Genomic DNA, 21,428 nt, shown 5'->3' on the forward strand with positions numbered 1-21,428 from the left:
CGGGAGCTGCCCGGGAAGATGTAGCGTGCCAGTGTCTCCGGAGCATGGGACGCCATCTCCTTTCTGCAGCTCCTGCCCACGGCAGGCGGGCGAGTGCCACCTGCTCCTGTCCCTCAGCCTCCCTGGGCTCGGCTTGCCGCAGAAGGCGAGAATCCAGGGGAACGGGGCCATTTGGCTGCGTTTTAGAAACTGGTGTTTGTTCTGAACAGGCAGTACCCGGCTCTGATCGGACATGGTTCTCGGCAGCCAGCGTGCACAGAGAGTCCATTATGAGCGGCGGTCAAGTTCCCGGGCCGACCTACAAAACCCATCTAGCCCGGGCCCCACAGGCCTCCCCGGCCACCGAACTCACGCACAGCCTTGCTCCTGGGGAGGACCTGAGCCACAAGGGTCACGTTCCAGCTGCAGAAGCCACTCGGGACCAGTAAATGCGGCTGTGTTACCCCGCTCAACGCTCAACAGGCCCTGTGAGGCAGGAAGTGCCACAGACCAGCTGTGTGGCTCAAGCAAGCTCCTGAATCCTCTGGGCCTCACTTTCCTCATCTGCGAAAGGGGACAATAATAGCTCTACTCCCGGGGTCGTTCAAAATGTCAAAGGAGTCAACACCTACGAGTGCGGGAAAAACAGCTGGCAGCCGTCACAAGTACACCAACAGGATCCAACAGCAGTCACTTCCTACAGTCCCTTCCTCTAGCTTCTGGAACACCTTCCCCCTCCATCTGCCGGCTCCCTGCCTCCCTGCCGGCTCCTGCTCCGTCGGCTTTGCTGATCCTTCCTCCACCTCCTGACTGGGTGACCCCGGGCCCGGTCTGTGGTCTGCTCAGTTCCATGTGCTGGCTGGAGTCCACCGCCTCTCAAACTCCGGGACACACGTGCACAGCTGTGCCCCACCACCTCCCCGTCGCAGAGGATGACGACCGCATCGGCTCAAATGCTCGGGCCAAGAGCGTCAGCATCATCTGGACCCATCCTTGACCGCTCCCACGCGCCCCACGTATCTGATCAATCAGCAAATTCTTGGGTCTCTCCCTGAACGTCTGACACGGCCTCCCCGACAGTGACAGCGCCCCTGCTCCTGCCCTGGCCCCAGTCTATTTCAGTACAGCGGTGTGACCTGCCCTTCTGCTCCCCTCCAGTCACACGGGCTCCTGGCTGCTCCCGAAACACCCGACACACCCCATCTCAGGACCCTGGCACTAACTCGGCTCTGTCCAGCAAAACCTTGTGTGCAGACGGGAACAATCTCCATGTGTGTTCTGTCCAACATGGCAGCCACCAGCACATGCGGTTCCTGACCAGCTGAAATGTGGCTAATACCGCTGACGAACTGTAAGCTTGATTTGATTCCATTTTTACTCATTTAAAAGTAAGTGCCCGGCTGGCTCAGTCGGTTAAGCATCCGACTTCAGCTCAGGTCATGATCTCATGGCTCGGGGGTTTGAGCCCCGCGTCGGGCTCTGTGCTGACAGCTCAGAGCCTGGAGCCTGCTTTAGATTCTGTGTCTCCCTCTCTATCTGCCCCTCCCACGCTCACACTCTGTCTCTCTCAAAAATAATAAATAAACAAACAAAAAAAAGAAGTCAGTCATGTGTGAGGTGCCTGGCTGGCTCAGTTGGAAGAGCATGAAACTCTTGACCTTCGGGCTTGTGAGTTCATGCCCTAGGTTGGGTGTAAAGATTACTTAAAGTAAACAAAACAAACAAACAAACTTTAAAAAATAAATACAACGATTCGCAGACACTACCAACTGATGCGACTCGTTCTGCCTGGCCGGGGAATGTTCTTCCCAGGTTCTACTTTGCTAATCCAACTTCGTGAATTTTCTCAAATCTCACCTTCCTGAAATCCACCACCTGCCCTCCAGCATCCCTCACCCTGCTCTCCTTTGTCCTCCCTGGCATCTGTTCTTCTCGAATAAACCACATTGTTCCCTCCGTGCACTGTTGGCCCACTTTCCCCACTGGAATGTAAGCTCCCCACAGACAAGGAGAGAATTCTATGCCTAGAACAGAACCCAGAATAACAGGTGTTCACACATTTGCTAGATGGAAAAAGGGGTCGGGGTGCCTGGGTGGCTCAGTTAAGCGTCTGAGTTTGGCTCAGGTCATGATCTCATAGTTCCTGAGTCTGAGCCCCACATCGGGCTCTGTGCTGACAGCTCAGAGCCTGGAGCCTGCTTCAGATTCTGTGTCTCCCTCTCTCTCTGCCCCTCCCCCGCTCATGCCTGCTCTCTCTCTTTCTCTCAAAAATAAATAAACATTAAAAAAAAATGTTTTTAAAGAAAGAATATCGTGGGTGTTACAGGTGCTAACCCTGTTCTGTAGGCCTCACGAACTGTAGGTGTACGAACTGCTTTGCTCTCACCAGCCCCACTTTACAGGTGGAGGACCTAGGAGCAGGGTGAGGCAGGCAGAGCCAATCCGAAGGGGGCCTGTGTTAGGCGTCCAGCAGCCCAGGGAGCCGGCAGCACCTGCCATGTCCAGGTAGCCCCACAGGCAGCAGACACGGAACGCGGTAGACGTGAGGCAGGCATTTGGGGGAGAGATTCTGACTACTTTGACTTATTAAATTAGGTGCTGTATTTTACTTAATTTCATTTTCATCGACTTCCGTTTTTATCAAACACTCCCGGACGATGACCAAACACTCCCCAACAGCACGGCCAGAAAAGGCACAAGGTTTAATGGGTTGGCAAGAAAGAAACAAGAAAAAAAAAAAAACAAAACAAAACCTGATCGCAAAGAGGAGAGATCCAGAAATACCGTGACTCAGAATTTAGTGAAATTAGAACTCAGGTGTTCACCCGCCCCCAATTTTAGGGAATGTTCAATTCCTCCTAATCTCAAGACTCCCAACAGGTTAACAGGGTTGCAGACCCGGGTTCCACACCCCAACCCGGCAGGAGAGGTGCCCAAGCCAGAGAAATTGGCAGAGAGGATGGAATTTGGGCCACAAGGCAGAGGTGGGCAGGAAGGGGGACGTCAGGGGGGTGGCAGGAAGTAAAAAGCAGGCCTGCGGTCCTCGCTCCTCCAACCTACCCGGGCACTCCGCACCTGCAGCAGGACAGAGGGTCCCAAAGGTCCCTGCAATGGGAACAGCAACGCTGCCCATCGAGCGTCCTTAACCGTTTCATGACATCTCGTATCACCTCTGGGCAAGGCCGAACGTGGCTGGGGAGGCCACGGCCAGAGCCAGGCACACACTGCACCTCGAAGTTCCCGGGAAGTTAACTTTGACTCAGGTCTAAACCAGGGGGTTCTAACAACTCAGCATTACGATTCTCGAAGCAAGGGTAACTGGAACGCACGGGACACGGCATGAACAACTGCCCCCTCCCCAAATACGGGGTTCCGTGGACACTCGGGCTAACGACCGAAGCCGCACATCCAGGGTGTGTGGATCCGACACGGCGGGAAAACACTGAGGCCTACTCACCCCGCTCTGCCGGGTCGGATCCTGGGATTCTCACCCCCGACGACAGGGCCTCAGGAGCCGCAGTGTGGATCGCGCTTGGGGGGAGAGTGGACAGACGGCAGGCACAGCCTGCAGAGGACCCCTAGAAGGCTCCAGAGCGGGAGCGGCAAAGCACTCAGCCGGCTCCATTTCCTGTCAGAGGACGCCTTCTGAGGGGAAAGCGGAAGCCTGCAAAGGCACAGTGGTTTTCATTTGGCACGACCTGGGGCCAAGGTCAAGCTCTGCAGTTCGACTGAGCTGGGTGAACCTCAGCTCCTCCTTCAAGCTTCCACTACTTGGTCTGTGAAATGGGAACGACGAAGGGCTGTCGCGGGGACTAGACGGTGCCTGACAGCCCCTGGCTTAGCACCTGGCACTCGGCAAAAACACAAAGTGCGCGCTGACCACTGTGGGGACAGTGACACACACACACGCCTCAGTGCTCCTGCTCTCGCGCCACTCACCAGCCACCCCACAGCCCCAGCCTGACAGGGAGACCAGCTGAGTGATCTGAGCCCGGCCGCTACATCCTCCCCAACCTGAAGCCCAGCAGAGCTGACATCCGCCCCACCATACCTTCCAGTAGATTCTGGGAAACGGTGTGATTTTTCAAGCTCAGTGCAATTTTTCAAGATCAGATCTGTCAAGATTTTCAAACATGTCTCAGGTCAACAAAGGCTTACCCTGTATTTATTTTTTTAAGTTTATTTTATTTTATTTTTAAAGCTTATTTATTTATTCTGAGGTGGGGGGGGGAGAAGTGGGGGAGAGACAGAGAGAGAGAGAGAGACAGAGACAGACAGACAGAGAATCCCAAGCAGGCTCCGCACTGTCAGCCCAACGCAGGGCTCAAACTCATGAAACTGTGAGATCACAACCTGAACCGAAATCAAGGGCCAACGCTTAACCCGCTGAGCTGCCCTGGCACTCCCAAAGGCTTACCCTTTAAATGCTCACAAGAACCCCCCCTCACTCCACGGCTCAACTCAGCGAGAGTCCGCTGTGTCTGGACTCTTAGGACAGCAGCCTGGGTGGGTCCTGCCCCTCACCCTCTCCTCTCTCAGATCAGCCCGCCACCTCGCTCCGGGCCACTGTCACCTGCCTACAGCAGGCACCGCCCCCCTTTCAGCGCCCCTGTCTCTGGCTCCTCCAGTCCAGGCGGGTGTCAGGCGGGCCTTTCCCAGCTGGAGACGGGACTGCTCCCTCCGCCGACTCTCGTGCGTTCACCTCACACCTGGCTGCCCGCCCCACCTCGCCTGTGCTTTTGAGCACCCGGTGTGTTTGCAAGACCCCGGGGCCCCAGCACATGCCGCCCGCTTTTCCAGAAAGCCTTGGCCTCGAGTCTCCTCCCAGCTCCCTCTGACTCTTGGCTTCAAAAAGCACACAGTCGGACAGAAAACCCCGAGTTCGGCTCCTGGCACCACCCCTCACCAGCTCCGCTACGTGGGGCAACAGCCGCCTCCTGGGGTCGTCACGAGGACTGACCGGGACCTTGCACACAGCGGCATCTTCTAGAGCAACCACTCAAACGACCGCAGCGATGCGGACACGCCTGCCTCCCGCCCCGGCCTCCGCCCCCTGCTGCCTCCCTGAGTCCCGTCACCGCACACAAGCCCCGGGTCGGGCCCCACCGCCCCCCAGGCCCTCAGCGGCCAGAGGACAGCCCGCCTCTCCTCCATCCCGGCAGACGGGCAGCAGGTACGCGAACGTCTGCCACACGAGGGCCCGAGCCGCTCACGTCCCCCTGCCGCCTCTCAAGCCTCCGAAGGGCCAGCGGCGGCCACGGTGGAGCCGCCAGGCCCCCTCACCTGAGGTCCTTCAGCCGCTTGCAATGCTTCAGCATGTCCGAGAGGGCGGACGTGTAGACCACCTTCCCCATCAGGCCCAGGTTGGCCAGCGACAGGGACTGCAGCTGCTGGCACTGCAGGCCGATGCTGACCAGCCCGGAGCCCGTCAGGATGCCGGGCAGCTGGGCCAGCGTCAGGTGCCTCAGGAAGGCCAGCTGGCCGACGGCGGCCACCTCCGAGTCCCCGACGCTCTGCGCCCGGCTGCAGGGCGGGAGGGAGTTGCGGATGGCGGGCTCGTTGCGCGGCATGGCAGAGGAGAAGCTGGACCCGATGAGCTCGAGGCGTTCCAGAAAGGGCACGTTCTTCAGCAGAGCCCAGAACACGGAGGAGGGCTGGGGGGCCGCCTGCCCCGGGAGGGGGCCGGAGTACGACTGCACGCCGATGCGCACCTTCTTGCCGAAGCCGCGGGGCACGGCGTGCGGGGCGGGCTGGGCCGGGGCGCGGTCGGCCCGCGGCGCCGCCTCGGCCACGGAGCACACGGGCAGGGACAGGGAGCGCAGGCGGCGCAGCCGGGCCAGCAGCTGGCAGAGGTGGCGGCCCGGGCCGTCGGCGCTGTGGTGGTGGGCGGCCGACAGGTTGAGGTGCTGCAGGTTGTGGCAGGACGCCACGAGCGTCTCCAGGATGCCGCTGTCGATATCGTCCTCCGCCTTGCGGAGCAGCGAGTCCGGGGACAGGCAGTGCACGCAGCCGCTGAGGTTCAGGCTGGCCAGGCTCCGCAGGTCCCTCCCGCCGTTGATGACCCGCTGGATCAGGTGGCCGCCGGACAGGGCGCAGCGGCTGAAGCTGAAGTAGAAGGGGTTGTTGAACTTCATGTGCTGGAGGAGGGACGAGCCGTTGAGCCAGGACTTGGGCAGCTGCAGGGCGTCCAGCGCGACGTTGCGGGCCATGGAGTCCAGGAGGTTCTTGGTGGCCCCGCTCTCCGCGAAGCTGCCGGGCACGGAGATGAGGAAGGCGTGGAGGTTCTCAGGCGTGCGGTCGCTGAGCACGGCCAGGTAGAGCCGCACCACCTCCTGGTTGATGTAGCCGGGCGCCAGGCGCGCGTAGAACACCCGCAGGTTCTGGTAGTGGGGCACGTTGCTCTGGCCCACCATGAGCTGGCCCGACAGGACGGCGCCCTCCCGCGTGCGGTCGAGGATCTCGAAGTAGAGCAGCAGCTTCTCGAGGCTGGTGCAGCAGGGCACCACGCCGTACGAGGGCGTGTACAGCGTCTGCTTGAGCTCCCGCACGCGGCTCAGCGTGGCCTTGCACTCGCCGCTCAGCTGGCCGGCATCGAAGCCGGGGCTCACGTCGATGGCCAGGGAGCGCAGGTGCTGCAGGGCCGACAGCATCTTGGAGAGGCGCACGGAGGTCAGGTGGCAGCCCGACAGGTTGACCTTCACCAGGCCGCGGCAGCGGGCGACGTGCTCGATGGTGGCGCCCGACAGCCAGTAGCAGCCGGCCATGTTGAGCTGCTGGATCTCGCGGCCGATCTCCTTCACCACCTGCTTCACCTTGTCCTCGCTCGCCTGCGGGACGGGACGGGACGGGACGGGACGGGGAGGAAGGAAAGGGGCTGAAGGCACCCGTGCGGCTCCTTCCCCTTCATCCCTCGGCCCACACCCTCCCCCTCAGCAGTGGACAACCCGGAGCCACGAGGGGCCTTGCAGGGGCTCTGCGCTCCAGCAGAGGAGGGACACCGGGGGCGGGGGGGGAGAGCCGGCCCCTGCCTCCCCTCCCCACAGGCCTACCGGAAGCCAGGAGTCGAGAACCCCCAGCTGGGCGCGAATGTAAACCGGTGCAGCGGGTGTGGAAAAGTGTGGTGGTGCCTCCTTAAGCTAAAGCCAGGGTTACCATGTGACCCAGCAACCCCACCAAGGGAACGGAAGACACAGAGACTCAATCCGTGCCCGTCACGCACACGGCAGCACTACCCACAGCAACAACGGGTGGCAACAACCCAAACATCCACCAACAGACAAAGGATAAACAAAACGCGGTCTACGCACTCAAAGGAGTACCATCTGGCCACACGGTGACGCTCTGACACGTGCCACAACGTGGTGAACCTGGAGGACGTGACGCTAGGTGAAACAGGCCAGTCCGAGAAGATCCCGTGTTGTGTGACTCCACTCACAGGAAATACCCACAATAGGCAAATTCACAAACGGAAAGCAGAGCAGAAGTTACTAGGGGCTGGGGAAAGGGGCATGGGGAGTCACCGCTGAACGGATCCAGAGTTTCCGTTCAGGGTGATGGAAAAGTTCCGGAAACACTGACGATGGTTGCACGACACCACAAAGGTAATCCTGCGTACCGGACAGCATCGTGCACTTAAAACCGGTGAAGACAGTAAGTGACAGTAAGTGTTATTATGTGATGCGGGCGGGGGGGGGGGGGGGCGCGGGGGGGGAGGGGTTCGAATCACGTGATGAAGTCGTGGCCTGGAAACCCGACCTGGCTGTCGCTGCCCTTTACATCGTAAGCATTTTCACATCATTAGATATTCCTCAAAAATATTCCTCACCGCTTAGGTCAGCCACATTACGTCTGGTCATGGAAGCCAGCAGCCGACAGCTGCCCGTCCCGGCTGTGCCAGCGAGGCCTTCAGAAACCACACTGCCTCGAGCACCCGCGCACGTCACGTTCGTGCATCCCGATCACTGCTCTAAGCTAAACTCGCGCACACACAGCCGCGCAGGGGCAGGACACACGCATCGGAAATGCTCCAGACACACTGTGCCGGGGCAGATGCCCTTCCCTCTACAGGAAAGAACCCTCACAGGCAGGAAGCCTGACCCTGGCTCTGGGGAGTCGGCTCAGCTGCCCCCCACCCCCGCCCCCAGCAGAGAGGGGCACAGTGCATTCTCCCGTAAAGAGCCAAGCTCTGGAGGAGCCTCAGTCTGGGTTCAAATGCATAGCTTCACAACAACAGTAAGGAAACCTTCCCACAGTCTCCTAAAACTTGGGTCTAGATCAAGTCCTCTATTTTTATCTTTAAGATATGTCATCAGTTGACTTTCAACAAAAGTTGCAAGGCAATCATACAAAAGAATGAAACTTGCCATTTGTGACAACATGGATGGATCTAGATGGTTTAATGCCGAGGGAAATAAGTCAAATACCGCATGATTTCACTCATATGTGAATTTAAGGAACAAAAAAGCAGGGGTGCCTGGGTGGCTCGGTCAGTTAAGCGTCCAACTCTTGGTTTTGGCTCAGATCTCGTGGTTGGTGGGTTCGAGCTCCACATCTTTGCTGATAGTGCAGAGCCTGCTTGGGATTCTCTCTCTCCCTCTCTGCCCCTCACCTTCTCACTCTCACACAAAAATAAATAAAACATTTTCTTTTTAATTTTAAAAAATAGGGGTGCCTGGGTGGCTTAGTCAGTTAAGCATCTGACTTTCTGCTCCAGTCATGATCTCGTGGCTTGTGGGTTCAAGCCCCGCATCAGGCTCTGTGCTGACAGCTCAGAGCCTAGAGCCTGCTTCGGATTCTGAGTCTCCTTCTCTCTCTCTGCCCCTTCCCCCGCTCACATTCTCTCTCTCTCTCTCTCTCTCAAAATAAACTTAATAACTTAATAATAATAATAGTAAATTTTTTTAATTAAAAAATAAATAAATAAAAGAAACAAAAGAGCAAAGGCAAAAGAGACAGGCAGACAGACAGACAAACCAAGAAACAGACTCTTAAGTACAGAGAACGAACTGATAACTGATGGTGACCTGAGGGGAGGGGATGGGGAAATGAGAGAAAGAGGTGACAAGGGTTAAGGAGCACACTTGTCATGATGAGCACAGGGTGACATATGGAAGTGTGGAATCACTAAATCGTATACCTGAAACTAATATAACACTGTATGTTAACTATACTGGAATTAAATATATAGAGAATAAAAAAAAATTACAGGGCGATTTAACAAGGAAAGGACGACCCTGTCGATAAGTGATGTTGCAACCGTGAGGAGCCACATGCAAAAAAGGAGCCCTCGATCCCTACCTCACACCACATACAGAGATGACCACAACAGGGATTGGACGCATACCAGAAGAGCTAAAGCTGTACGACTTCTGTAAGACAACAGCAGAAAATCTTCACGACCTCAGGTCTAACAAAACGTTCTTCAACAGAAATGCAAAACACACGAACTCAGAAAAAAAAAAAATCAATAAATTGTACTTCAACTTAAATTCAAACACTTACGCTCTCAAAAGATCCCGTTAAAAAAAAGAGGAAAAGCAAGCCAGACTGAGAGAGAAGGTACGACACAGGCACCCGACAAGGGACGCAGAGTACGTGAGAACGCCTGTAACTCCACGAGAAGAAGCCCTACACAGCTGCTTCGGGAAAGAAGATACACCAACAGCCCAGCCCCGGACGGAAACAGCACTGCTGCCATCCCAGCGCCCTTCCCCCCCGCGACGCCAGGTGAAAAGGCACAAGGCGATGCCCGCCCTGGCCGTCAGAGAGGGGCCTGGCGGGAAGGTCCTGGCGGGAAGGTCACGCGGCAGCTGAAACCCGGCACGCGGCTGCTGGGGGGCGAGATGGGGCCTCCCCCGCACCACCGAAGTGCCAACACCCGCCGCGGACCCGGCAGCCCGCTCCTGGGGTACCTGCCGGGAGGTCGGCCTCCCTCCCAGCACCACATCCACCGAGCCTGCGCCCTCCCCCCGGGGGCCACACTGGCCGTGCCTTCCAGTCTCTAGCTTTTATCACCTAACCACGTGTCTTGGAGGTTGAGCAGGTCAGGACTCGGAGCTCCCACCTTCTTTGTCACCAGCCGCACGGCGCCCCCCTGCCAGGCTGTGCCGGTCCTCGGAGGGGCACGTGGGCCGTCCCCATCCCCGCCCGTGGGCCAGCGCCACCTCGCGACCCGCGCCTCACCTCATAGTCCTTCTGCAGCAGCACAGTGTGGGTAAGGCTCTTGTCCAGGCACAGGACTGCAAGCTTCCGGCAGGTTCGCCGGACGTTCAGAACCAGGTCTGTGCTGGGCACGTGGCTCAGGATGTGTAGGAGGATCTCATCCGAGAAGCCGAGAAGGTGGGCGCCCACCGCCATAGTGGCTGCTGCAGGGGGCGCGTCGCCCTCGTTGGACGTGTCCTGTAGATAAGGGGGGGCGGGGAGAAAGACACCGAATTCCCACGGGATCCCTGAGGTGGCCTTCAGCCTGGCCTCCTCGGCCAAGGACAGATGCCAAGGGAAGCCGTCAGCACAGTCTGTGGGAAAGAAGGTACTTTCACCAAAACCCTTACCTGCGGAGCCAGAGCCCGTGCCATTCAACACCCCCTTTCGCATCTGCACACCAGGGTCTCTCCTCAAAAGAGAGGCAAAATGAAATTGCAATTTTTTTCCAAATGTCAGAGACCGTTCCCACTAAAGGTCTCCCATCAAGCCCGCCATGTTGCGGACTCCACTTCTGACCATCGGCCAACGTTCTCCATTTGGGAAGGAGGCTCTTCTCCCACTCCCCCCAGCGTCATGCTATATTCTTAACATGCTCGGGTAGCAGGAGTCTATCAAGAAACAATAGAGGTGGGAAAAAAAATAAATAAATAAGAGGGGCGCCTGGCAGGTGGGGCGGGCTCATCCAGTTAAGCGTCTGACTCTCGATTTCGGCTCAGGTCACAATCTCATGGTTCCTGGGTTCGAGCCCCACATCAGGCTCCGTGCTGACAGCACAGAGCCTGCTTGGGATTCTCTCTGTCTCCCTCTTTTTCTGCCCCTCCCCCACTCAAGCTCTCACTCTCAAAGTAAACATTAAAAAAAAAACCAACGAAGACTGGGGATAACAACATGTCTTCACCTGTTGGGGTTGCTGGGATGGGCGTCAGGCCCTCAAACAGTGGCAGACAGCAGCTCTTTCCAGCACTGCCATTAAGGAAGGGCAGTATAGTCCTCATAAAGAAGAAATCGCACCTCCTAGACCGATGTCTTTACGTTGCCGAGGCTACTACCAGATGATGGGAACTGCACAATTTACCCCCACTTATCACACTATCTGGCTAGAAACTCGGATCAGTACTTCCCGTAAGATGTCCACACATTTCACTGTTTCTGTAAATATCTGCAAAAGGTTTTCTTCCGTGCCGCGGGCCTCCCGCCTCTCCTGGGCTGACGGAGAGGGGGCTCAGCAGGAGAGGGGGCTCACCCTTCATCGGTGTGACAGGAAATTCCCAAGTCAAGGGCAAAGGGACCGGAGGCTCTCAGGGGAGCCCGTGGTGGAGAGGGATCCCGTATCTTCCTGGCACTTCCCAGAAGGGATCCTCTTGCCTCTAAAGCATCCTCACCGAAGGGGTGCCTGTCTGACCGCTCCCAGGAGAGGGCACCCAGGATTATTTCCACCGCCTGTCTCCAAGCCCCCCTCCTCCAACCAGACTTCTCTTCTGTACAGATGTGCACCGATGGAAGCCCTGAGACCTGGGGAGCCCTGCTGCTGCCGTGGCAACCATGAAGTCTGGGAAGGGAGAGCCTGCCTGCACACCCCGCACAGCCTCTAGGGCTCTCCCGGGCTCTGTGACTGGAGCCCCCTTCTCCGTCCCGCCAAGTGTTCCCCAGGCCTGGGAAAGGGTTTCCGCAAACATTTCCCACGGTGGAACAGCACGGGCCCTTCCCATGTGCCTTCACTGCCCCCCTTTCTATCTGAGGTGCCTTCGATCCTGTCCCCCTCCTCCCACGGTTTGTGAGGGTAGACGACAGCCATCAGACCCAAGTCCGCAGTGCTCTGGGTCGCTGTATTCTGGGGCTAGTGTTCTCAACCATTAGTGACTTTCCGTAGCTCGGCGCGTCCCAGAGCCAATCAGAGGGATCACCCAGGCATGTATTACAAGTGATGATTCCCAGGGGCGCCTGGGTGGCTCAGTTGTTTAAGCATCTGACTTCAGCTCAGGTCATGATCTCATGGTTCGTGGGTTCGAGCCCCACGTCGGGCTCTGTGCTGACAGCTCAGAGCCTGGAGCCTGCTTCACATTCTGTGTCTCCCTCTCTCTCTGACCTTCCCCCATTCATGCTCTGTCTCTCTCTGTCTCAAAGATGAATAAACGTTAAAAAAATTTTTTTTAAATAAATAAATAAATAAATAAATAAAAATAAGCAAAAAGACTTAAAAATATTTTTAAAAATAAAATAAAATGTAAGGGGGAAAAAGAGTTTTATGCACTTTTCAGAACGTACATTTCACAAAAAAAAAATTTTAAGCAAAGACAAAACAAAACAAAAAAACAAAACCTTAGGCAGAATTAAGTACTGAAACTTCAGTACCTGCCCCAAAATCATCCCCTCCCAGATGTTCACATTGGGTAGCCCAAGAAATCATAGGTCTCACAAATCAACTGAAGAGGTGTCTGGAATGATCTAAATAAGTCAAGGGGAGAGAGAGATGAAACAAGGATGGTCATGTGTTAACAACTATTAACTCTGGGCAATGGGAGGGCCCCTGGCTGGCTCGGTCGGTGGAACATGTGACTCTTGATCTTGGAGTTGTGAGTTCAAGCCCCACACCGGGCATAAAACTTACTTAAAAAAAACAAATAAAGAGGGGTGCCTGAGTAGCTCCGTCGGTTAAGCGTCTGACTTTGGCTCAGATCATGATCTTGCAACCCGTGAGTTCGAGCCCCGCACTGCACTCCTCACTGGCAGTATAGAGCCTGCTTGGGATTCTCTCTCTCTCTCTCTCTCTCTCTCAGATAAATAAATAAACTTAAAAAGAAAAAAAGGAACACTAAATGCAAAAAAAAAACATTTTTTTCAATAACTGGCCAATGGATCGAACAGGAAGGCTCATTATAGCGCTCTTTCATGATGGAAAATTGTAAAATATAGCATATTTTACATCATAAAACCTTTGTTAAACCACAACACCCATCTCAAGAGGTGCACAATTTTATGGGTTTCCATAAATTTTCTGTCCCACTTCTCAGGTCTCTGTTTCTCTTAGCAATTTCTAGAACGTCCCCTGCCTGCCTCGTGCCTCTAAGCCTTTCCACAAGCTGTTTCCCTCCACCAGACAGGCCACCACACAGGAAAACTGCTCCCGTCAGAACTTCGGCTCAAAGGCTCAAATGCAACGAAGCCCTCCCAGCATCCGGCACCCCGCTTACCTCACCCTCCCCGTGCTCATCCACCGCTGGACCAGGTACCCTCCTCCCCTCACCCCAGCCTCATCGGATGACGCGTATCTCCTCACTAGGCCAGGAATGGCTCCTGAACGGGGATCGTTTTTTAATTGCCAAGAGTTAAAAAAACACCAAACCAGGTGACGCAACGGACCACGGCTTCAGAATCATTTGAAGCATTACAAAAACCGCAGACCACTACTCCCAGAAACTCTGAAAGCCATCCTGGGCGTCTGCATTTTAAAGCCAGTAATGAGGGGCGCCTGGGTGGCTCAGTCGGTTAAGCATCCGACTCTTGATCTCTGCTCTAGTCATGACCTCACGGTCGGTCGTGAAACTGAGCCCCACATCAGGCTCTGCGCTGACGGCGTGGAGGTCGCATGGGATCTTCTCTTTCCCTCTGCCCCTCTCCTCTGTTCACCTGTGCACAGGCGCACTCCCTGTCTCTCTCATACAAAAATAAACTTAAAAAAAAATAAAAATAATGAAAATAAAAACAAACACCTTTCAAAGCCAGTAATGACTTTCAAAATCAGACCACCTCGTCTGGAATCCTACAGTGGGGATGGCTGCACAACCATGTGACTATGTTTTTCAAAACCACTCTGGGGCACCTGGTTGGCTCAGTTGGTAGAGCATGCAACTCTTGATCTCAGTGCTGTGAGTTCAAGCCCCACGTTGGGCATAAAGCTTACTTTAAAAAGATAAATAAATTTAAAGCTGTGGATTTTATTTATTTATTTATTTATTTATTTATTTATTTATTCATGAGAGAGTGCAAGCAGGGGAGGGGCAGACAGAAGGGGACAGAGGATCTGAAGCAGGTTCTGTGCTGACAAGCTGACAGCAGCGGGCCAGATGCGGGGCTCCAACTCACGAACCGTAAGATCATGACCGGAGCCCAAGTCTGACGCTCAACCGACTGAGCCACCCAGGCGCCCCCTAACACTGTGAATTTCATGGTATGTGAACTATATATCAACAAATAATCAATAGACCATCCCAGAAGGGACCTTGATTTCCACCCCCAGGGTAGAAAGAGACGGCCCTCTCTCCTCTCAACTCAAGAGCCGCCCACAAAGCAACGAGGGAGGCCTCACTGGCCAGGTCGCTTCAAGGAACACAGGAGCCTTTGTGCCAGCCCCCCGGGGCCCCGCAAGTACACGCAATTACCTGAATCTGTTAACACAGCCAGGCTACCCCACAACTCTTCCTTTTAGAGCTGCAGCTTTCCAGCCCTTCAATCCTCCCACCAGTCTGCAGGTATGTCCCACAGTCCCACACCGTCCTTCTCAATCAAGGGGCCACTTCTAAGCCTAATTCACTTCAAAGGAAGAGGCGCTGTCACCAACACCCAGCCCCGTTCGAAAAACACTTGAACCTCTGACTCCAGTTCCCCAGAGCCTAGGGAAGCCCCTAAGACAGGAAGTGCACTCAAGGGTCCAAGTCCCACGTGCTACATATACACACAGGTGCACACAAATACACATAAAGAAAGGCAGGAAGCAACAATAGGAAAGACACTAGTCAGAGTCCGAACCCCCATACCTCGGTATGCAGCTAAAATACCTTGCACCACATTACAGGGACTCAGACCCAAACTTGTGGAGCGCTGGGGAAGGAATTCTGGGCTAAGTCCGAAGTCTCCCAGGTGAAATGGCCCTTCCTCCATTACCCCCCAAGTCACACAAGCAGGCACAGAGCAAAGTGCTGAAAAGGACTGAAACTGAGCATTCAAAGATAGAGGATGGGGTGCACAGCGGGCATGGAAGAGGCAAGTCTCATAGCTCCAAGGGCTGAGCCCAGGTACATGGGAAAAGGGCCCGAGAGGCCTAGAGGAGCCTGGAAACTCTGGGGGCGCAGAGGAGGGGAAGAACTCTGGCGATCACGACTGCGGGGCTGGGAAAGGGCTGGAAAACCCAAGGAGGAGAGAGCTTGTGCCTTCGGAACGGAGTGGTGAGGACCGGGGAGGGATGGGGGCGGGATGAGGCAAGGATGGGGCAGGGGGCAAGGCCAAGACAGGGATGGGAAGGACCCGGCGAGGCCGAGGCCAGGGTCGGGGCAGGAAGGACCAAACAGGGCAGACGCCAGGGCTGGGGTGGAAAGGGCCAGGCGGCACCGAGCTGGGGGTCGAGGTCGGGACGGGAAGGATGGAGCGGGATAGGCGGCTGGATGGAAAGGACGCAAGGGGACCGGGGAGAGATGGGAAGGCCCGAGCGAAGCCAAGGCCGCGCGGCAGGAAGGGGAGCGGAGAGAGGCGCCGGCCGTACCTCTCCGGAGCTGGCCATGTCGAAGGCGGGCGGGGCCGCGGCCGCGGAAGCCGCAGCCCCAAGGCCTCCCCTTGGCCCGCCAGGGATGCTCAAAGCCGGCGCGTCCGCGACTCCACAGAGACCCCGGGAGGGGGCGGGGGCTCCAGCCACTTCCGGCGCCTGCTTACGCACTTCCTCTCGCCAGTCGGCCTGTCCCGCGCGGCCGCCATGTTGGGTGCGGCGCCCGTGCCAGAGGTCCTGCTAGGGCGCGGGGTGAGCCCGAGAGGACCCCGTCTGCTCAGCCGCAGCTGGCTCTCTGGCCTGGCTCCTTTCCCCCTCCTCTGCTCTCTGCAGGCTCCTTTCCAGCCCCACTGGCCTCTTCCTGTCCGGGCAGCACTCTCCTGCCTCCAGGCCTTGGCCTTTGCGTCCCCATGCCTGCAAGAACCACCCGCGGGGAGCGGGGCCCCTGCTCACCGTGCAGAAAACAGCCTCCCCTCCTCCACGTCCTCACATTCCCACACCTAAATTTGCGCCTTATCCTGTATTTTTTCTTCATAGCTCTTTGCACTGTCTGACCTACTGTGTCTTTTTCTTTTCTTTTTTCTTTGTTGTTCTCTTCCTGTACTCAGGGGCAGGATTCCAGGTACCTAGGATGCTGCCTGACGCGTAACAGGCACTGAATAAAGACTTGCTGGGTAAATGAACAGGTGGCTGATGTGCCCTCACCCCTTAACGCTTTGTATATAGAAATCATTTACTCATAAAAATCCGTGGGGAAAAACGGGTCAGAATTGGTGCTGACTCCTGAGTGACCTTAAGCGTGTGTATGTTTCCTGTGGTTGGTGGAACAAAGGGCCACGATCTGGGGGCGGGGAGGGAGGGGGGGTTAAACCACAGAAATGTATTCTCTCACAGTTGTGGAGGCCAAAAGTAGGAAACAAAGATGGTGATTGGGCCATGTTCCAGTGGCTCTCAGGAAGATTCCCTTCTTGCTCTTCCTAGCTTTGGGTGATGGCCAACAATCCTTGGCTTGCAACTCTATGGCTCCCAAGTTCTTCCTCTGTCTTTGCAGGGCCATCTTGCTTTCTTGCGCGCGGGGGGGGGGGGGGGGGGGGGGGGGGCGGACGGGGGCGTGTTCACACGTTTGTATCCTTTCTTATAGGCACCTGTCATGTTAGATTTAGAATCCATGTTAATCCAGGGTGACTTTAACTAATGACATATGCAAAGAGCTTGCTTCCAAATAAGGTCACACTCTCAGGTTCTGGGCGGAGGTCAATCTTTGGGGGACACGTATTCAACCTAGTACATCAAGTTTCATATCCTACTCTCCTGGGGCCTCATTTTCCTCCCACTTCACTGGGTTGAGCCTTTTGTATCAAGAGGCCTTTGATGAGCTCCTCCTGTGGGTGGACCATCCTGGGGGCAGGCACAGTCCTTGCCTCAAAGAGTTCATGGTTTAGTCAACAGTTAAATACAACTTCAGGCATAACAAGAGTGTTAATGGAGATCCCATTGTTTACTATTGGAGTCTCGACAATGGAGCCCAACTAGGACCTAGACAGGTATCTGGAGTTTCCCAGAGGCCCAAGGTTTCTCCTCCCGTCCTCCTGACTTCCGGACCCGTTCCTTCTTTTCCCCTGCAATCTGTAATCAGGTATGTTTTGTATTGTCATGCAAATGTTTATTTTCTGTCCCCTGTCTAGAGGCCGCTCGCTTTTAGGCAAACAGGCTTGAGCCACGGAATGTAGAAAGGGCCCAGAGCAACTACCTGGCTGAATACAGACAGGCCCATCAGGTGACCCACCTCAAAATATCCAGAGGCCCTCAACTGACCAATGGGCTACTTACAACCAGGCACAGTTACCAAAAAAGGGAAAATTCCATGCGTCCCCATACCTCCTCACCTTCCCTCTCTAAAAACAGCCCCCACCCACTCCCTCATTGCAGACGGCCTCCCCTCTGCTGTCCTGCCTGCCGCTCCTTTGCGGAGCCTTCAATAAACTTCTATCTCCTTTGTTCTGCCTCAGGTGAATTCTTTCACCACCTGCCTTCATCTCAGCTTTAGCTGAAGCCCGATTGTGTCCCACATTTGGGGGCTCCCAGCCAACTGGGAGAGACACCACATTTAGACACCACAGCCCACTAGAACGGGGCTTGGCAACGACAGGCCCTCAATAAGCCACCATTAGCTAGGCACCTGATTGGCGGAGATGATGCATGTAAGTGTCCAGCACAAGGAGCAATTCAAACTCTGTAACTATTGCTATTATGGGTCCTGATGAGGACGGAGTCCCACGTTTCCCGGGTGCCCCAATTCTGAGGAGCATTTAGTTGGAAATCACAGAGCGTGGGCTCCAGGTAACCAAAGTGGGGAGTCAGTTCCAACACCTCGCTGCTCTCACCCCTCGTTTCCAGGTCTGGGCGACACTTCCTCACAGTGCTCTCAGTGGCTCCTGCCCTGAGAGCCAGCCCCCACCCCCACCCCCCTCCCCACCCCCGCCACTGCAGTGTCTGGCTGGTGGGGGCCAGGTCTGAGCCCCTGGCCCCATGGGTTCACCAAAAACCCCAAGTAGAGGCTGGAAATGATGTAGGCGAAGGTGGTGATCTCTGTTACCTCCCACCCACTCCTGATGTGAGGCCTGAAGGAAAGCTCTTTCCTAATAGAAATGACAATGGCCACGATTCCCACGCCACTGCTGATGACACTTTCCACGTGAGATCCGATTGGAACTGTCACGGAACCCTGGTGGGTAGACCCTATTATTACCCCAGCTTGCAGAAGAGGACACAGGTGCACGTGAATAGCAAAGCTGGGATTGGAGCCCACGTCGTCTCTACTCCGGAGCTCAGAGGCTTGGAGAGGCAGAGGGAGCCCTCCAATTCCGCCTCCTTAACTGTATTGCAGGGAGCGGAGAACCTCCAGGCACCGGGAGGGTGCAGCGAGGGGCGGATGGAGCCTGCTGAAGGTGCTCGAGGCAGGGAGAGGCCTTGGATGAAACCCACTGGAAGAGCCTGGACACCTGCCCCGGGGGGCTCTTCCTGTGCCGAAGTCCTCACCCTGAGGGTCTCATCCCACCAGCAGAGTTTGTGAAGGAGCCATACCTTCCTTAAGCACCTCTCGCTACAGCCAGAATAACCTCTTTTTCTTAAGAATTTTTTTTTAGGGGCGCCTGGGTGGCGCAGTCGGTTAAGCGTCCGACTTCAGCCAGGTCACGATCTCGCGGTCCGTGAGTTCGAGCCCCGCGTCGGGCTCTGGGCTGATGGCTCAGAGCCTGGAGCCTGTTTCCGATTCTGTGTCTCCCTCTCTCTCTGCCCCTCCCCCGTTCATGCTCTGTCTCACATGTAAGTCGTCTGATGAGTGATCGAGTGAATGAAGCATCAACCACTTGGCAGCGGGTTCTGGGAGGTTCCAGCCGCCATGTCCCTGGGGTGACTCCAGGCCACGGCATGTATTCAAACCCTCAGAGAGCTGTGTTACCCTCCGAGCCCCAGTTTCCTCACAAGGAAAATGACTGCCTCCAACAGTGTGACCATGAGGTTTCCCTGCGTCCTCACCACCAGGATGAGGGGGAGGGGCTGAACCCCTGTACTTAGCACAACCCCCCTCCTCCCCGAGTGGCCTAGTGGGGCGCAGTTCTATTCAGGCAGGGCTGTCGTGCAGCAGAGACCCGTCATGTTGGCGTGAGCCTCGAGGTGTCCAGCCCGCCGATCTGCCAGGCTTCAGAGGCGTCAGGGTCAAACTCCAGCTCCCTCACGTAAGGTCGGTGTCCCTGGGCCAGCCAGCCGCTGTCCTCTTGGCCTCAGATTCGTAATGGACGCAGAGAGGAAGACAGGAAGCAACGAAGAGCGCCCTCTCACGGACTGGCCCGGCTTGGGCTTTCCGCTGGGAAGGGTGTGCTGGCCGATGGCCAGCTGCGTCCTAGGAAGGAAGGCCTAGGGCGTAAAGGATTTTCAAGGTCAGATGTTTGTTTGCAAGGAGAAGATTGACGGGGCACCTGCTCACAACCCACTCACCCGATATTCCCTGCTCACCCGATATTCCCATTTCTCAGACAGGCATGTGGATGGTGATGTGACTTTCAAAGCCCCTTAGATAAGACATATGGCCCCACCACCTTCCCATTCTGCCTTGGGGTTGTGACTCCATTCACTTGGACTTTGTTTCTGGTCAATCCATGCCTCTGTCTGTGACATGCGAGCCCACACCTGCATCGGCCCAGCTGACTCTGCCTCAGGCATGTCAGAGGGCCCTCTCCCCTGGGAAGTCTCCTGCTCCAGAGGACAGCTCCCCACTACCCCGTCAGATGGCTCTATGATCCTTTATTTCCTTTTTTCTATTTATTTTTATTTTGAGAGAGAGACAGACAGAGAGCACCAGCAGGGGAGGGACTGAGAGAGAGGGAGACAGAGAATCCCAAGCAGGCTCCTTGTTAACAGTGCGGAGCCCAAGACTGGGTTCAAACCGACAAACTGGGAGACCATGACCTGGGCTGAAACCAAGAGTCAGATGCTCAACCAGCTAAGCCACCCAGGTGCTCTTTTTATGAATTTTATTTTATTTTATTTTATTTTATTTTATTTTGTTTATTAGGGAGAGAATGCGTAAGCAGTGTATGGGGGGTGGAGAGAGAGAGAGAGAGAGAGAGAGAGAATGAATCTTAAGCAGACTCCTTGCCCAGCATGGAGCCGGACAAGGGGCTAAATCCCATGACGCTGGGACCACGACCCGAGCCGAAATCAAGAGTCAGACACTTAACCGACTGAGTCACTCAGGGGCCCCAGATCCTTTATTTTTCTTTTTGTTCAAAAGAGACAAAACAGAGGCACCGGGGTCGCTCAGTCAGGTTAAGCATCCGACTCTTGACTCTTGATTTCGGCTCGGGGCGCGGTCTCACGGTTCATGGGTTCAAGCCCAGTGTCCGGCCCCACACTGATAGTAAGGAGCTTGCTTCCGATTCTCTGTCTCACTCTGTCTCTTCCTTCCCCCCGCTTGCTATCTCTCTCTCTCTCTCTCTCTCAAAAATAAACATTTTTTAAAAAGAGAGACAAAATGATAAGTGCTTTTTCCTCCTTTTTAAATCTGTATTTCTTAGTTTCTTTTTTCCAGTTTTACCAAGGTACAATTTGCAGGGTTTTGATGTGTGTGAGCACCCGTGACACCATCCGCCAGTCGATATGAACAAAAGCGTGTGCCCCTGCGGTCCTGCCTCCTTCCTCACATGGAGCCTCTGCTTTTTCTCCTCGTCACAACCAGTAATCGTACCTTATTTGTGGGCCTAATATCAGGTTTCCCCCTTACACCGGGTGCCTCATGCGGGCAGGAAGCACATCTGGTTTGTTCTCCACTGGTCCCCAGCCCCTGGCACCCTGCCTGGCACAAACAGTGGCTGGACAGAGGAAGGAGGGAGGAAGGCAAGAAAGAAAGGCAGGCCAGCATACAGTGGGCACTTAATAGATGCTTATGGCATGAAATAAGTGGTCCAAGGTGGAAACTTGCAGGGCAGGGCCCAGGGCTCATCATCGTCACTGAATGGGACCAGAAGAGTTGGAACTGACCTGGGGGGAGGGCAGTGGGAGGTGGACTTCATGCATGTCAAAGCCTGCTGCCGGGGCCTCTAAGACAGAAACATCCTGGGCACTTTGCTGTCCCACCTCCTGCAGGCAGCTGCATACAGGTCAGAGGTAGCCCAGGAGCCCGGAGGGAACAAGACTACTTCTGGAGCCCACGCCACCCTGCCCCCGCCCCCCCCCCCCCCCCCCCACCCCGTGGCACGTTATGTACAGACCT

The 21,428-nt window shown here is 55.7% G+C and overlaps 1 protein-coding gene across 6 annotated transcripts in view; it reads right to left on the reverse strand.

Annotated features, from left to right (window-relative positions):
• FBXL18 (F-box and leucine rich repeat protein 18) overlaps window positions 1-15,806 on the reverse strand; it is an 80,162-nt gene extending 64,356 nt beyond the window's left edge. For 4 of the 6 annotated variants that reach the window (XR_006708472.1, XR_006708473.1, XR_006708471.1 and 1 more), the window contains exons 1-3: window positions 15,659-15,803; window positions 10,162-10,377; window positions 5,263-6,806 (exon numbers count right to left, since the gene is read on the reverse strand). Coding sequence is in view for 3 of the 6 variants with exons in the window: in XM_045462438.1 (XP_045318394.1) it covers window positions 5,263-6,806; window positions 10,162-10,377; window positions 15,659-15,676 (1,778 nt within the window). In the remaining 3 variants the exon portion in view is untranslated. Of the gene's footprint in view, window positions 1-5,262; window positions 6,807-10,161; window positions 10,378-15,658 lie in introns of all 6 variants that reach the window. The other 2 variants (XM_045462437.1, XM_045462439.1) reach the window with 1 other exon arrangement.
• Between the last annotated feature and the right edge of the window lie 5,622 nt (window positions 15,807-21,428).

The sequence above is a fragment of the Leopardus geoffroyi genome, chromosome E3, assembly GCF_018350155.1.
Source record: "Leopardus geoffroyi isolate Oge1 chromosome E3, O.geoffroyi_Oge1_pat1.0, whole genome shotgun sequence".
NCBI lineage: Eukaryota > Metazoa > Chordata > Mammalia > Carnivora > Felidae > Leopardus > Leopardus geoffroyi.